The sequence below is a fragment of the Octopus sinensis genome, linkage group LG8, assembly GCF_006345805.1.
Source record: "Octopus sinensis linkage group LG8, ASM634580v1, whole genome shotgun sequence".
Lineage (NCBI taxonomy): Eukaryota > Metazoa > Mollusca > Cephalopoda > Octopoda > Octopodidae > Octopus > Octopus sinensis.
Window position 1 is genome coordinate 25,720,389 of NC_043004.1, and position 18,935 is coordinate 25,739,323.

The 18,935-nt window shown below is 35.2% G+C and overlaps 1 protein-coding gene across 4 annotated transcripts in view; it reads right to left on the reverse strand.

Annotated features, from left to right (window-relative positions):
- Window positions 1-8,090: 8,090 nt before the first annotated feature.
- The window catches only part of LOC115214765 (E3 ubiquitin-protein ligase TRAF7), a 183,542-nt gene continuing 172,697 nt past the window's right edge, over window positions 8,091-18,935 (reverse strand). For all 4 annotated transcript variants that reach the window (XM_029783789.2, XM_029783792.2, XM_029783793.2 and 1 more), the window contains 4 exons: window positions 16,393-16,512; window positions 15,261-15,392; window positions 14,168-14,287; window positions 8,091-8,792 (listed from right to left, as the gene is read on the reverse strand). In XM_029783789.2, coding sequence (XP_029639649.1) covers window positions 8,781-8,792; window positions 14,168-14,287; window positions 15,261-15,392; window positions 16,393-16,512 — 384 coding nt within the window. In that variant the 3' untranslated portion in view covers window positions 8,091-8,780. The remainder of the gene's footprint in view (window positions 8,793-14,167; window positions 14,288-15,260; window positions 15,393-16,392; window positions 16,513-18,935) is intronic.

Here is an 18,935-nt window from a genome sequence, read left to right on the forward strand (position 1 = left end):
TGCAATGGGACCCGCTAAGTAATCAAGTCTCTGACGCCCCACTTGATTGAGGCCACTATTGTTACAGGGTGCAGGAGGGGTGAAAATGTTTTCATTTCAAGGATGCAGCTTTATCCCTCAGGGTCAGACATGCTGTTTAACTTCCGCAGATTGCGGTTCCCAGTGAGACCATGCTTTGCCATGTCCACTAACAAATCCCAAGGCCAAACACTATCGGTGGCAGGCATCCATTTGGAGTTTTCCTTTCAATCAGGATAAAAAATTGATAAACCAATTCCTTATAGGATTTCCCACTAAAATTGGCTACACCTCATTTTCAACCATAGCTTTAACTTTTGCAAACCACCTTCAAACAGTTGATTCACCTACAGCGTCATCACCATAAACATCACAAATGGTTTTGCAAGTCTTTGTACCATTTCCTCCTTTTTAAAAAAGTAAAGCATAACAACGCGGATATGAAATATTTGGTTATCCTTTTCAAATGCCCATAAAGGGTAACCGGAATGAAAGATAAATCTATTTGTTAATCAGGAACAAAGAAGAGATGCACTACCATTTCAAGCAACACCAAAGTCTTAACTGTGTTATGTTTCAGGTGTGTTCGATGAAGCGTTGAAAGATTTAACTTAAAAACGCTCAGAACTTTCTGGACAACATAATATATATATATTACATAGATGTACTTGCATAGCAAGTGACCTGATCTGAGATTGTGTGCAAAAGCAATTGCAGTGTGGAAGGTGTTTATAAGCTATTTAAAAACACACATAAACCATTAGATTCACTTCATTTAAATTTAATTTGCCAAAATATTTTTGTCACTTTGAGACCGTGACCTGATCACTGACAAAATTCTGTGCTGCATCACGGAATTTTGTCAGTGATCAGGTCACTGTCTCAAAGCAACGAAAATATTTTGGCAAATTAAATTTAAATGTTGAAGTGAATCTAATGGTTTTTGAAAGACTTATAAACACCTTCCACACTGCAATAATATATAGATATATAGTTGAAATTTACAGAAAAATAAAAGACGAAGACAAGTGTATAAACAACAAGCAGGTGTAATAGTTTGGTGCTCAGGAAGGTGAGAGTCTTTTATGTTTCGGGCCTATGCTCTTCAACAGAAAGGAAAACAAGGAAATAAACAGAGAGAGAATAAAAAAAAATAAAAGTGGATTTGGTGGTCAATCGTATATATATATGTGTGTGTGTGTGTGTGAGTGTGTGCAGATAACTAATCTCTATATATATAAAACTGAGAATGTGTGTCTGTCTGTGTGTTTCCCTAAAACTTGAGAACTACACAACCAATTTCATTCAAATTTTACACATGCCTTACTTAGGATCCATGTAGTTTCATGGGCAAAAAAATGTTCAACTTCTTGCCTAGGGCGAGCCCATAGCAATATCATATCTTCTCCACTATTTCAGTATTACGTGTTAAAAGTGAAACAAAAACATTTCTCTATTTTATGTCAGATACTTTCACTTTAACAATAAAAATAATAACAATTGAATTATATGTAGTAAGTAATAATTAAAATCAAACTAAAGTATAATATAATCGTAACATAACAAAAGTAAAAATAGCAATTGGTATAAAATTGCATCAATGACTTGAACTTGAATAAGTGGTTTCACATGAATGGGAATAAATTGAAAATAAAATTAGCGTGCAGAAATGGAATAGTCCAGATGGAGCTGTGCACATACTGTTTACCACGGCTTTTACATTAGATTATCTGCTAATTAGCTAGCATTAAGTATCTATATGAAGTTTGGCTGTATGTAATATCTGTTTTCTCAAACAACCGCTTCTACTGAGTACTGCTGTGGGTTATTTATTCTACATAAAGGACTATAGCTTCAACTGCGTACTGCTTTTTGATTCACCATAAGGTTTGTTGTTATTATTATTACTGTTTAACTATTGTCATCATGTTTGTTGGTTCCTCGTAAGGGAAACATTGTTGTGTTGTGTTTGTTAAATAATTGTAAACTGTAACCCTCCCACTTTGGGAGAAGGAGCTTTGGTTATTGTTTAAAAATTGAATTGTGTCCCTGTTTGGGGAAATTTACACGGAAGCATTTTTGTTAGAATGCCTTCAATAGAAGAAAGTCCAAAAATGAATTTCGCTGCAGCCATTGGCGGGCGTGAAATCATTAAAATTAAAATGGAAGAAATACAAACCTATTTCGGATTGATCACCGACAAAGACGGTGAATCTAGGATAACACCACCAAATGAAATAAAAAATTAAATCAAAGACTATTGTCTATAAAGTATACAATGTAGAGAAAAAAAAAGATTTGAACACCTAGAGGAAAAGTGTCTTGGTGCGACTATGAAAGATATCTAACCAGAGGCAGTAAATTCACCACAATAGAAGCAAGGTTCGAGTCAACGGAGTGTGCAAGGGAGTACTCGACTCGAACCTTGCAAAGTGGAAATATTTTATTTTTACCTTTATATCTGGGACGTAGGACGTACCGGATAAAAATTTAAAATGTCCCCCCAGAAGTAGAGGTAGGCTGGATTGTAGCCATGCTTCTATACAAGCGGGAGGACAAGATACAATTGATCGAAATTGCAAGAGACGGGCCTACAATTCCAGTCTGTTATATATTTTGAGTATTGTTATCATTAGCAATATCAAGATATAACTTTGTATTTTATGTGTAGATGTATATATATAGATGTACATGTAATATGTACACATATATATACACATATATACATGCACTAGCACTATGACCCGGCAACAACGGGTCATAATGCTAGTAATTAATACAAGTTTTACAAAAACACTAGATAATAAAGGTGCTGTACTTGGCTCTTCAAACACAGTAACATATGTACAATAACTCTTGACCAGAATCTAACATTTGTAAAGGAGTTTCAGAAATAGGCAGATCATTGTTGAATTGGAATTGATGTGTGTGTGAGACAGTATCCTTATTGACAGTCCTCATCAGAAAAAATTATCATCCCATAGCAAAGATGTGAAATAAAAAGTCCACTACTTGACAAAGAAGTAAGGGTTAGTGACAGATAAGCTACATTGGATTGTAAAATGTATTCATTGAACTCATAATACCATAGAAAAATGGGCTTTAAACTAATGAAACTAGCTGCAGGAGTGGCTGTGTGGTTAAGAAGCTTGCTTCTCGACCTTGCGGTTTCAGGTTCAGTTCTATCATGCAACTCTTTAGTCAAGTACCTTTTACTATAGCCCTGGATAAACTAGAGCCTTGTGAGTGAATTTGGAAGATGGAAGCTGAAAAACTAGTCGTGTGTATATGTATATATAACTTTTATCTTTTACTTGTCTCAAGTCATTAGACTGCAGCCATTCTAGAGCACTACCTTGAAAAATTTTAGTCAAATGAATCAACCCTAGTACTTACTATCTTTTATGCCTGCTACTTATTCAGTTAGTCTCCTTTGCTGTACTTCTTAGTTATAGGGACATACCAACACCAGTTAAGTAATGGTTGGGGACAAACACAAACACAAAGACACACATACATATATGAATGGTTTCTTTCAGTTTCCATCTATGAAATTCACCTACCATGAGGTTTTGGTTGGCCTACAGCTATAGTAGAAGACACTTGCCCAAGGTGCCATGTAGTAGAACTGAACCTGGAACCATGTAGTTGGGAAGCAAACTTCTTACCACCCAGCTATGTGTTTGCTTGTCTCCTTGTCTAGATAGTGTGTGATACAAGTGATGTTGTTCATTTCCAGTCTTCCAAGAAAAACATGTGTAGCCATGGGAAACATTACCTAGCTTGGAAAGAGGTGAGAGTGGGTGACAGGAAAGGCCTTCAACTGCAAAAAATGAGCCTCAACAAATCCTACCTGACTCATGCAAGCATGGAAAAGTGGCTGTCAAAATGATGATGATGATGTTATTAGTGGTGCTACGTGCCCTCAACACAGTCTTTGCTAGCTAACAATGTTATGTTACAGATATTTCTATCCTTGTTTGGAGTGAGTAGCTGGTTCTTATGATATCTGTTTATAGTTAGGTGGACTGTACCACAGGCAGGTGTTTATATTATTATTATTATTATTATTGCAATGATCATGAGAACCACTGACTTATTTTCTGGTATGCTGGGGTCTTTTCTTACAAACTTGAGCAGCTGGGACCCACTCACTTCTCATTATCTCTGCTTGTGCACTAACACGAGATAGTTGCCTCCACAATATTCAATCTCTTAGGTTGTCAACCTGTTTCTCTTTCCATTATGTCTTCCAACTAGGTCTTGTTGATGCCGTAAACCATTCCTTAGTATGGCCAAGCAGTTCCAGTACTTTTTGATGACAGAGGTGATTAATGGTAATTTGGTTATTCATCTTAGGTCTTCAATCCTGACATGGTCTGAGAGTTTAGTGTTAGTATTAAGTCAGATTACATGATTCTGAAAGACTTCCAGTTTCTGTAGTGTAACAGGAGCCCGGTTGACACATTCTAGCCCATTTAAAACTACTGGAAGAACACAGGTGTTGTAGAGTCAATGAGAGAGACATAAACTTACTAAACCTCACAATAATTCAAAGGCCTTCATCAAAACTGATATTGGCACCTCCAGATCTATCAATACCTTAAAAGGAGTGAAGCAAGGAGATATACTTTCAGCTGTACGCTTCATTGTTGAACGTCCGCTTTCCATGCTAGCATGGGTTGGACGGTTTGACTGTGGGCTGGCGAACCAGATGGCTGCACCAAGCTCCAGTCTTGATCTGGCAGAGTTTCTACAGCTGGATGCCCTTCCTAACGCCAACCACTCCGAGAGTGTAGTGGGTGCTTTCATGTGCCACTGGCATGGGGGCCAGTCAGGCGGTACTGGTAACGACCTCGCTCAAATTTTTTACACATGAGTATTGTAATTACTGCAACTTTCTAAAACTGAAAATGAATGTCCATCTGGATTCCCAATAAGCAGCCACCTCCTCTTCAATCTCAGCTACCCAAATGATATTTCTGCAATAAATGAATCCTGTCAGGACTTACAGTCTTTTGTTGACTCTCTTGCTAAACATGCTGCAGAAGCCAGACTTCCTATCAATGTATCAAAAACAGAATCCATGACAACAGAAAAATCTGTAGTGACGCTACTGTGGAAGTTTCATCGCGCATGCACAGAAGTTCCCTCATGCGCATGCGCAGGAACTGCAACCTGAAAGCGTCTCCGCTAAATCTTTTTTTGGAAGAGCAGCCCTAAGGAGAGGATGTGACTAAAACTTCTCTCAGGGAAAACCCTACGCATAGAGAAGCTCTCTTCGAAGCGGGAACAGAGACAGTATCTTCTTGGCTCACCCGAGTGAACATTTGTGTACAGTCCTGTGGACTTGGCTGCCGGTTCGCCCTTAAGAAATATATATGTATATACTTTACCTGTGAACCCGAAGAATAAAGTGTTATTTATTGTTATTGATGACAGCCGGATTTTTGGTTCCTTTCTTCAACTATTGTATGTGACAAGTTAAGACCAGACACCCCTCAAGTGTTCCTGAAACTCTCATCTTGTTACAGATCTAATCTGCATATCAACCTTTCAATATATGGCAAACCAGTAAAGCAAAGTTTCTGAGTTCATCTACCTTGGACACAAACTCTCTTCAAAAAACAACGAATTAGACTTAGTTGCACTTACTTCATAACAAACACCATACCACATAAAATCAAGCAGCTGTGATATAGAAATTTTAAAAAAGACTATAAAAATGTATATTTTAAGTGAAAAAGAAAAAACAGAACAATTTAAAATTTATTTTCATAAATTTTTATAATACAAGAATGAGTAAGCATGCAACTTTCTTGCTGGAAAAATATGACAGATCGAAAGGAGATGCAACATTAAGTTGATAGTTTTGTAGTTTGACCATCAAAATGCTAAGTGTACTAGATATAGATATAAACACTAGGTCAACAGAAAAAAAAAGTTGGGTAGATGGGTGAGAATGAAAAATCTGAAAAATATATCTTAAAATCATTTGGACTTAATTATGCAGTAATGATCAAATTACAATCATTGGGGAAAACAATTAAGTTTTATTTCATATTTGTTTAATTACAGAGGTTTATAGGAAAATTTGAAACCGGCAGTAATAATCAGCTTGGAAACCTTAATTAGCAGCAAAGATATTATGACAGTTAATTATATTCAGTAATATATAAAGGTATTAAAAATTATTCTTTTGTGAAATATCTGGATAGTATTAAAACATTTTAAAAATAGAAGATTGTATGTAAATTTCCCCTGACTTACAAAATGTCAGGGCTCACAGTACACAACAATAACGACAGTTGTAAACAAAAATATCAAGTTGCTATCATATTTTTCAAATATATGAAAAAAGTATTTGGCAAAAATTTGTTGTATGTATCTATCGTTTAAATCATTTTAAACATCTCAATTTTTTTTTTCCTCTTCTGAGAAGTATTTGATAGACTTTGAAAAGGATAACAAAGGATTAGTGTCTACTGTACAAACTGGAAGAGTTTTGATTAGAAATAACAATGTGTGTTCTAGAAAACAACACTGGTTAAATATATCGTTGTTATAACAGTTGAGCAAACAACTATATTCTCAAGGGGCCTAAAGCCCCTCCCCCCACACTTATTATGCACATCATTTCTTTAACCACAGGAACAGTGGTATCAAAACAAACAGAATGGGAGGATGTGAGATAAAAATAAAAGGGCTGACTTTTCAACATCAGACCATATGTTTTGGTGTGTTAATACATAATAATATTTCTGTGGGATCTTTGAAACATATGTTTAAAACCTTTATGACAGCAGTCTTGAAGAACCATTTAGTTTCTGATCATTTTAGAAGATTACAAAGTGATCTAAGAAATGCCAGCCATATTCACTTTACTACAGTTTGCTGTGAAATAAAGGATTAAGTTTTATAAAAGCTATACTCTGGCTAATTTCAATGAAATAAAATGAAAGCTGTAGATCATTGTTTTCCTTTAGTAGAAGTCAGTTCTAGTTGTCCTGTGTTCAAGACTTTAAAAGCTGGACAATTTAGATAAAAACTTCCTCACTAATAGTGGATAAGACTAGAAAAACCTACCTATTAAGCATTCCGTTTTAGAAATGCTTAAATTATTTTAGTTTAAAACCGTAAAATGTAGTTTAGTAAACTACAGTCTTAAAATAAATAAAAACAACAAGGCACTTTAAGGTGATGGCTGGAAAATAAAAATTGAAATATTGTATTATAGAAAATATTTTGGGTTTATCAATGTTGTCAAATATTAATAAAATATGCCAAAGACAAATTCAAAATGTGTGTGTGTGTATATATATACATACACACACACACACACACACACACAAACACATGCGCGCACGCACACACACACACACACACACAGACAGAGGCACATTTATTTGTGTGGTGTGTAGATATGTCTGTACCTATGTATGTGTGAGTAAGCATAAATATTTGCATGTAAAGGTGTGTATATTAAATATTATGGCTTTTAGATAAAAAAAACTGGAACATTCCAAGAAAGTTTTCACTGAAAATGTTTAGTTAGATTATTGTTTCCATTCTTAAATATAATTAAATCTGGTCAGACTACTGTTGTTTGTTTAGCAGTGTTATAAGAGGTCAACCAGATATCATGTCCATGACAAAACATTGTTATCACTTGAATGACCATAAAACTCATGAATAATTAATTGAAATTAAAAATATGTAAATCAAACTTCAGGCCATAACACAGTTAGTAATAGGGATTTCTTTTCATTGTTTTCGTACAGTAAACCAAAATTCTCCTTGGCTTGACCATCCAATCTATGGTACTAACCTGTCAGTCATTGACATTGTGTTATCAACAATAATAATCAATATAAAAAAAAACAAAACTAAAAAGGGTCACCATACTATTGTTGAATAGTATATAACTATCTCAACCAACCAACCAAATTTCTGATTAGCAACCACACCACTTGGATTTATCCACCTCATTCCATCTGGAAACTTCCAACCAACTGACTGACCAGCCGACCAAGAAACCACTGCATATACATGTGTATATGGGTGTAATTTTATATCCTATTTAGCTGGTATAATCTTGGTGTTCTAGAAATTTGACATTATATAATCTTTTGACAGGATACGCAATAGAGTAGGGAAGAAGTATTGTTTTGGCTGTGTGTAAGTGTGTGAAATGGTCAATATCATAGACTTGTGATATGAGTGGATGTTAAAGAGAAGCACTAATTAGGATATAACGACCATTACTTTAGAGTGGACTACTTGTTAGTGAGTTTCTCTTCTAACCCTACTTTTGTAAGGTTAGAAGAGAAACAAGTGGAAATAAATTGAAGAAAAGAAGAAAAAAAAAAGAGAGAGAGAGGGAGAGATGAATGAGGAGAAAACAAATATGGTAAAAGAGCAAATGATAAGATGGGAGTGGTTAAAGAGAACAGAATATGCATTAGAAAAAAGGAGAAAAGGAATTATGAAAGAGAGAGAGAGAGAGAGAGAGAGACAAGGATATAAATGGAGGAAAAGGAAAATAGATAAAGAGGGATAAGTGAAGAAAAAAGTGGGAGAGAGATTCATTTATCAACGAGTGTGTGTGTGTGTGTAAGTGAAAGATGGTGGTGGTGAAGAAGGTGGTAGTGAGAAGACTTGCTGTAACTGGCTGATCATCAGCTTAGTCCAAGGACAGTTTCTGCTCGTGGTGGGGTCAAACAGATAAAGGCATCTACAAGTTCAGCATCTGATGGTCATTTTTATTGCCAAACCTGAAGAATAAAATAACATGTGAAAGAATGGTCATTTGAAAGGAAACAACATTTCTTCAAAAAGCATGTTGAAACAATGATGGACACATTTAAGGAGGGATCATAAAAAGGCGGTAGGGAGCTATGAAATCAAATAGTTCTAGAAATAAGGGTTGAATGCAATTATCATTGTATCATCATCATCACCACAGCTTACCACTGTCATCTCCATCCCTAACCATCAAGGGAACTTCTGTATGGTCACTCAGCCCAATAGAAATATCAAGCAAATTTACCACAAATCACATCCTATCAACAACTTAAAAGAAGGACACAGTAGATTATGTAATGGTCATTACAGAATGGTCATGGATGGAATGCTGTTGATAATAGATTATTTTTCAAGCTGCTATAGTTTAGATTGGTCAGTAGTACAGCAAATAACCATTCTTTTCATACCTGTTGTCTGTGGTGCCTTTAGCATTTGCAGGCTTACCCTTATCAATTCAATTTCATGTTTTTCCCTAATATAGTGACACTTCACTTTTAGGAGATGATGTATTTTCCACCTAGATAGGGTCCAAACCAATATGGTTAACTCTCTTGGATTTACAATGGCAGAATTGTTAGAATATCAGACAAAATACCATGTAGTATTTGATCCAGCTGTCTACATTCTAAGTTCAAATCCTGCAGAGGTCAACTTTGCCTTTCATTGTTCAGCCTTGTGCCTCTGTTAGAAACAATTACCATATAACACACACACTACTTATATTTAACTGACATATTTGGGATTAAATTTAGATGTTATTGTTCATGTAGTTTTGTAAGACTGAGATGGAGGTAATATAGCAGAAAGGTGCCTCTACTTCTAACAGCATAAAGTAAATAAAACAACATTAACATAATCGACTGGGAATTTCTTATTTCTATGTGCTTACTGCATTATTTATAAAATGTCATTTAACCCTTTTGTTACCACATTTTGGTTGAAATACATTGCCGTTTTGTCAAATGATTTTGAAAAATAAAAAATAAATTTAGGAAAATAACTGTCATTATTAAGATGGTATTTGGAACAGGAATTAGCATAAAATTTTGATGGAAAATTTTGATTTAGTTTACTTTAAAACAGGAAGTTTGCATCATTGAACCAAAGATGGTTTCAAAAGGGTTAAACATAACATTACCAGATAATCTTCCTGTTGAATTTAGAATGTTTCTTGCATTAATTCCTCTCAACAGGATGTTACTTAGCTTATTGTTGCCAATACAAATAAACTTCAGCAATTGAGTTCTTTGTTTTTGCTTACCTTTAATTTATTGTTTTAAATATGTTTTAGCAAGGAAGTTTTATGGTTGCTGAAGCCAATACTTTTATAGTTATTATATTTAAGGAGATTTGGGAGAATATATTTTGTTTCAGTTAAGCAAAATAGGGACAAGTTGGGTAAAGTATTTCATTTAAGTACAACATACTGGTTTTTAGTAAATCAACATTGAATTTTCGTTTAACCTTACATTCCTCTTTTAAAGCACTTAACTTCAGTCATAGTTTGCCAAATAGTAGGTAGTGGTCAGAGACTGCATCAGCCCCTCTTTTTTCCCTAACATCTATCAGTGATCTCCTGAACTTGCAGCTTACACAGATGTGATTGATCTGATTTTGAAATTTCAGATCTGGCGATACCCATGTGGCTTTGTGAAGGTCTTTGTGTGGAAATAAAGTTCCTCCAATGACCAACTGGTTATTTGCGCAAAAATCAGCAAATAACTGGCCATGAGCATTCATGCTTCCTAAACCATGTTTTCCCATAATGGCTTCAAATCCTAAATTGATGTTTCCAACTTTTGCGTTGAAATCAGCCATAACCATTATCAACTCTTTCTCAGTTCGTTTTTCAATTATGCTCTGCAGAGTATCATAAAATTCGACTTTTGCTAATTCATCAACATCATTTGTTGGGGCATAGCACATAACGATTATTAGGAAAATCCGCTTATGAGACGTTCTAGACTTTGCTAGTATTAATCTATCGTTTATGGGTAGCCATTCTATAAATGCTTTAACCGCTTTCTTAGTCAGCACCAGTACTACTCCCCTTGTGTGACGCGCCTTGTCAGCTTTGTGCCCCGAGTATATAATTGTTTTTCCTGAAGCTAGCTTAGTTTGTCCATTATCAATCCACCTAGTTTCACACAAACCCAAAATGTCCAATTTGTAATTGTCCATTTCTTTGCCAATATTTGCACGCTTTCCAGCAGTAAACATTGTTCGAACATTCCACACACAAAAACCTTGTGGAATCCTTTCTCGAAAGCAGTATCGGCCAACTAGCTTCCCGAGGGCTTTGACTATTCGGCGGTATAAAAAACCTTTGACTCTGGAAACCTTCAGTTGGTAAGTTAATACAAGTTTTATCAACTATCAGTGTTTTCGTAATCAATTTGAAAATCCAATGCACGGGTGATTAGCCCATTCAACTTAATTTACTAAAAAACAAAGACACCCAAAATAAAATACAGAAAAGCATTATTATGCAAATCAATGCAAATAAAAAGGATGCAAGGCAACACAAGAGAACATACTTGGTCGAAAATTAAGGATGCTTTTATTTCTGCGTAGGGTGTGTAAACAAAAAGAATAAGACGTGGATATCACAAGAGACACTAACAGCCATAGAAGTAAGAAAGAAGCTAAAGGAAAAATTACTATCGGCAAGCTTAGAAGTAGAGATAAATAGATGTCAGGGAAATTACAACCAACAAAATAAGAAAGTTAAAAAACAATTAAGAAGAGACAAGCGAAAATTTCGAAAATTTAGCAACAACAGCAGAAAGTGGAGCTCAGCGCCAGAACATGAAAGCGCTGTACAACACGACTAAATTACTATCCGAGAAGAGAGTAAGAGTAGAAAAGGCAGTAAAAGGGAAGGATGGTCAGATGCTAACATCAATCCTAGAACAAAAAAAATCGATGGAAGGAGCATTTTGAAGATTTGCTCAATAGACTACCTCCAGACACAATATCCAACATTGTGCCAAGAAATTTGGATCTTAACATCAGCCTTGACCCCACCGTCCAAGTTTGAAATAAGAACGGCTATATAAATCCCTCAAGAATGGGAAAGCGGGAGGTGTAGACAACATTCCAGCTGAAGCAATGAAATCAGCTAGAGAAATAGTGGTAGAAATGTTTCATCCATTATTTTCTAAGATATGGCAGGAAGAAAATGTGCCTAATGATTAGAAAGAGGGACTCATCGTAAAATTGCCAAAAAAAGGTGATTTAAGCGTTTGCGGAAATTATAGAGGGATTATGCTATTATCGACTCCCGGAAAAGATTTTAACAGGATACTTTTAGAGCGGATGAGGACAGAAGTTGACAAATTGTTGTGTAAAGAACAAGCCGGATTTAGGAAGAACTGTTCATGTGTAGATCAAATCGTCACTCTTCGCATCATTGTAGAGCAAAGCGCAGAGTGGAATGCACCACTTTATATTAACTTTATTGATTTCGAAAAAGCATTTAATAGTGTAGATAGGGAAGGCTTATGGAAAATTATGCAGCACTACGGCATACCAAACAAGTACATACCTATAATAAGAGCAACTTACCAAGGAATGTCATGCCGAGTCTTGCATGGAAACGGAGCTACGGATAAATTCGAAGTAAAAAACAGGAGTTCGACAGGGCTGTATACTTTCTCCCTTTTTGTTTCTACTAGTAATAGATTGGATTATGAAGGAAACTACGATTGAAAGCAAACAGGCATTGAATGAACGGATGCAGAAGCTCTAGAAGATCTCGACTTTGCAGATAATATAGCGCTACTTTCACAAACATATAGCCAAATGCAAAATATAACGTCAAAATTAGAAGCAATGGCTGCCAAACTAGGATTGAAAGTCAACCGCGACAAATCAAAAATTATGCGCATTAATGAAGAAAACAGCGAACGTATTAAACTAGAAACCGGTGAACTAGAGGATGTAGCCGAGTTTACGTATTTAGGTAGTAAGATAACGTTTTCAGATGGCACCGACGAAGATATTAAGATGAGAATAAGTAAGGCAAGGACCGCTTTTCACCTGTTAAAAAAAAGTATGGAGCACAAGTGTAATTTCAATAAAGAACAAAATAAAAATTTTTAACACTAACATAAAAGCGGTTTTATTGTATGGGGCTGAGACATGGCGAACAACAGTTAAGTCAAACAAGCAAATACAATCATTCATCAACAGATGCTTGCGTAGTATACTTAAAATTAGATGGCCAGAACACACAAGCAATATGGAGCTATGGCAAAGAACGAATGAAGTTTCGATTAGGGAGCAAATATTTAAGAAAAAGTGGAAGTGGATTGGTAGCTCAATTAGAAAAGACACACCAAATGTAACGAAAAGTGCTTTACAGTGGAAACCGGATGGATATAGGAAGAAAGGTAGGCCTAAGAACTCATGGCAGAGATCAAAACAAAATGAACTAGAGAAAGGGAGACATTCACGGCAGAGTATAAGTACAGAAGTGAAAAATTATGTGACATGGAATTCAATTATAAGTGGCCTATACTCTGCGTTGGAGGGTTAAAGGCATAACGAAAAAAGAAAACAACATACTGTCGGTAGCATGTTTGAACTTAAGACATTGTGATTACAGTCATAACACCACAGTCACTGTATCTTATTTAATAATCTAAACAGCAAAAATACAAACCTAATATACTGTACTAGCTCTAAAGTCTTCATGTTAATATGTGACAAAAGGCAATGACTGTCAAAAAGTGCGACACAGCACAACTTTAAAATAGTTATATTTCTTAATATGGAAGTAAAGTGTGACTAATTTTTCATTTATTCTCCAGTGTGAAATAAAGTAAAAAAAAAAAAATTGTGAGCTACAGAGTCAAGGTAATATATTATGAATGGAATGTCTTATATTACTAAAGCTGGTGTAAATAGTAGAAATACATGTGATATTAGATTAGTTTTATCTCATATTTTAGAAAATAACAAAATTTATGATAGTGGTTGGTTGGCTTTGTGCTTTAAATCATCATTTCAAGTGAATATTGAGAAAGGACAACTTTTGATGACAGTGTGGCAACTGTTATCTTCCTTTGGTTAAGATGACTTCAGTCAGTTATGATTGCTGAATTACATGAGTTGACTAATGACTTCTGAAGATGCTCCAGTGTATCTCTCAACAAGATAATTTCAGGTGATTCAGTGTGTCTATCTAGTGGCAGACAGACACTTTTTGAGAAATTTAGATTCAGCCATTCACTACTCCATCCAACATGAAGATTTTTTTCCTCTCTCAAACTCCAGAATCTGAGACTTTGTTGAAGCGATAGCTGGGGGGAAAAAACTAAAACATTGTTTGTTATCTTACCTTTACAGTGCTATCTACAGCTCCTGAAAATAATCGACCTCTAGACACAGCTAAACAAGCAACACTCCCTTGATGTCTCATTAATGTTTGGGTACATATCATATTGTCCATGCTCCACACCTGCGGATTGGAAAAAAATAACATTCTATCAAATAAATTACACAAAATAAAAATAATCAGTTACATATTAACTATCTAATAGAGTGAGTCACTGTCATCATCATCATCATCATCATTAACCTCTTGTATTAAAATCATTATATTTTCAGGTTGGCATTGCGTCTGCAGTTGTTTTACCTGTCTTAATTCCATGAAGCTCAGTATTCTCAGACCTAACCAGACTTGCAACTTCTATTGTATTCTTTGAGGCTATCTAAGCAATGTCTACACTCCATTGTGTTCAAATTATGGTATTTTTCACCCATTTTCCTTCATGATTAATTTTTAAGTTTGTTCATCTCTTCCATGTTAGATGAATCAACCAATTCATTTCTCATCTTACAACAATGAAGACTAACATTTTCAACTTTGTCATATTTCTATCACAAAGTTTAGGAAACTTTCTTCCTTAACATCTATCATTCATTTAGATATGAGTGTGATTACTGAAACAAGCATATTTCATACAGCAGACAATAGATAATCTCCCCTTCAATGTATTTGTATACTGTTTTTTTGTTTTTTTTAAGAAGGGAACTAAGAGAACAACTAGATATTAAATGATGCAGTATAGGTGACTATCACTGGAATGGCGATGTGCTGCAAATGGGCAGTGAATGTCGGGTGACAAAGTGCCACAGAATCACAAGGGAAGTAATGATACATGATGAAATGTGGTATTGCAGGCTGATCTGCCACATGATAGAATGAAACAGATGGTTTTTTTCTCACAACATTGATAAAACATGACTGGACCACTACCACAACACCCTACATACTGTTTACATTGCATCGTCCCCACCACACCAACTCACTCTATATATCATCCCCACCATCCCACCTTCTTCACAATTCCCATGAGAAGGTCATGATACTGTTTCCACCACTCTACCCTACACATTAATGATAAGTTGTAACAAAAGTGGTTACATACCCGTAATGAACGATCATAGGATGCACTGAAAACTTTTGTACCGGGGTTAGTGTGTAAGACTGCCAATGCATATACAGTGCCTGAGTGTCCCATAAGAGTAGTGACCTGGTTGTAGGTCCCTAATTCCCACACCTAAGGAAAATAAGAAGATTCTTTATGATTAGACACATAACAAATTTAAGAGAAAATGAGAATATAGTTACAGTAAACTTCCTCCTTTCCAGCACCACGAGCACTGAAGGGTTGTTGGATAACTGAATTTTATGGATATCTGATCATCACTTTTAAAATTATCACAATACCTTCAGACCCTTTAAAATTTGCTCTCTCTCTCTATATATATATATATTACTATTAATATTCTGAATATAGTGTAATTAAAAGAAATAGGAAGAAATAAAAGAATAAAGTAAAGAACAAGTTTTATTTATGTAATGAAATACAGTAAAATGAAATACTGTACTGAGAAGCAATGATCTACTTTAGAACACTAGAAACTTTCTTTTAATGACAATTAATGAATTAACACAAATTATCTTAACAATTTTCTTTTACTTTTTTTCTGGGTGCCAGTTAAGTTGTACTTATTTGAGAACCAGATAAGAGGGTGTTTACTGTAACTGATTTTTCCTTCATAAAACTTAATTTATAAAAATCTAAAAGAGAAAAAGTTAAAACCAATAGCAGTTCAACTAACATCTATGGTTTGACAATACAATGTTGTAATATTATAATGCTGTAGTGAATAAAACATCACACTACCTTAAATTTATAACGGAAGGCTCATGGAGTTGTGTGATGTTCATACTTTTCTCAATATAAGTGAATTGAAATAATGAAATATTTGATCACAGTTGAATCTTGAAATATTTGAGCTTTAACACCAAATACAATAAACTGCTTATATAGTTTATAAGTGAAGACAGCCCCTTTATTTTCTTCAATCACATAAAATATGTAGTCATTATGATCTCCTGTCACTATCACTAAAGTTTTTCTAAGCTCAAATGCTACCTGTAATTCTTGTAGAATGAATAAAATAATTTATTTCTGGATGTTTAAATCTATCTTTCTTTTCAAATCAATTCATTTCTAGTGAAATTTTTGAGAAACAAGCAAAACTTCAACCTACATGAATACAGTTTTCATAAGTACCACATAAAATATGGTGGTCTGTCACTGCTATACTGTACACACTTCCACCAGAAGTTTCAAGCATTCGAATACATTCCAGTGTTTCAAGGTCCCACATCTGCATAATTAAAAAACAAAATTAGTATTATAATTTAAAGTTTAAATACTTGAACATTTTGGATTTGATAAAAATTGGTTATCTTTCAGTGAATTATTACCTAATCCCTACCTAAAACATTCTAGAAGCTGTTTTTACTGAGAAGAATTGAGATAAGAAAACAAAGAGACTCAGTTTTATTCAACATAGAAGCATTAATAATGAAGGAAGTTTACTCAAGAAATGCGGGACAAGTACTCTGAGTAACATCTCAATAATTTGGTTTGCATTTATAGAACTGCCAGGCAAAATTAATTGCTTCAAATTTTAGCACAAGGCCAGCATTCTTCGGGGAGTGGGTTAGTATCATAAGCTCCAGTACTTGACAGTTTATTTTATTGACCCTGAAAGATGAAAAGCAAAGTTGACCTTGGCAGGATTGGAACTCAGAGTATAAATAGCCTGCAAAAATATTGTAAAATATTCTCCAACAATTTGGCCAGTTCACTGCTTTCAAGGGTAACAAAAATAGAACAAGGATAAGAATGTGTTTTTTATAATAATGAAAATTGTTGTATACAGTGCTTAGGTGCACTACAACTCATAAGAAAAAGTAACCAAAACTGCATGAACAGTACATAGAATAGAACAAGATGTTAAAAAAAAGAGGGTTGGGGTACATCAGGTGTACTGTTGGCAGATTTCAAGGAAGCATAGAAGTTTTCAAGGATGCAGTTCCTGATAACCAACCATTGACGTGGGTAGTTAATTCTGAGTATGAAAAACTGTTTCTGAAAGTTATGGGAGCTGTGTTATATTTTGATTTTGTAAGTATGTCTATAAGTGTTAGACATATGAAATTCAAAAAGGTGCCCAAGGTTGCTGTTGGAAAGATGGTGGATAATTTTGTGGGTGTCTAGCAATGTGTCCATGCTCAGGGAAGCAAGATATTCAGAGTATGGTAGATACCTGACAGCAGGTACTTGCTTGGTTGCATGTTTCTGAACAGTTTCTGGGAGACTGATATGCTGAGCAAGATAGGGGTTCCAGACAGATGATGCAAATTCTAAATGTGGACATACCATTGTCATATACAGTTTTAAATAGATAGCTGGAGAGCAGATGACAAAAGTATTACTCAGTGTTGCTAAGACACTCTCAGCCTTCTTGACAATTTTAAAGATGTGATTTGTCCAACTCAGATCACTGTTGACAATAATGCCCAGGTCATGTTCCCTATCAGATTGCTTAAGATTGGTGTTCATCATCATCGTTTAACGTCCGCTTTCCATGCTAGCATGGGTTGGACGATTTTGACTGAGGGCTGGCGAACCAGATGGCTGCACCAGGCTCCAGTCTTGATTTGGCAGAGTTTCTACAGCTGGATGCCCTTCTTAACGGTGTTGTTGAGAGAATATGTAAAAGCTGGGTTCTTCCTCCCAAAATGCATGATGGTGCACTTATCCACAGCCAGCTTGAGATGCCAGTCAGTAATCCATTGCTGCATTGTGTCTAGGTTCGATTGCAAGAAAAATCTATAGCATATAGCAGGGGTCGGCGAACCAGGGTAAATTATCTCAAGTGGGGTAAAAATGAAATTCTTGGGGGTAATGAGGACTCATTAGACATAAGTATAATTATATAAAAAACGTGTTCCTTGTTATGACAAAAAATTTTCTTCTGGCAACACTGCATCTGTCCAGTGTAATAGACATGATTCATATAAATGGATTTGTAGGCACATTTATCTCTCCTAAATAGCTTGCCACTTGGTGGTACAACATGTAACTCTAAGGTTCCAGCACACAGTTCTTTCTCTTTGTCATCGTGACAGCAGTGTGTGAGGATGTGACTTCAATAGCTCTTGCATAACACACACAACAGCTAACAGATATTGAACAGCTATGACGTAGAATACACAGAAGCTGAACATGGCCTTCACTTGTAAACACCTTCCATGATTATTCAACTTGTATATATTTGTGATGTGGAGTAAAAGCATTTAAAAGCTACAGCTTGGTTCTATGAATTCACTGTACAGTGTTCCTTCTTCGAATGACATCTATTCCAGCTTTCTGAATGGAGTCGTGATTAGATGGTTTCACTACGTGAGACCATGACCATCTATAGATCCAATAAAATATCTCTATATATATAAACAGCAAAATGTCTGTGTGCGTGTCCTTTATACAAATCCACAATTTTTCAGTTAGAGGGCTCGCTCTTTCTATGGTCATTCAAAACCATCCAAGGATGGTCGTGCAGATCTTTACATTTCCCCAGTCACCCAGCAAAGCCATTAAAAAATCAATAGAAGTGACTTAAGGTGCTGATGCTTGCAAAGAAAAATTTGGAAATAACTAGGGATGAAACAGATGTTATTTTAACGCCAAGAAAACAATCATTAAATTTGAGAATAAATATTGGATTTGAAAATATAGACC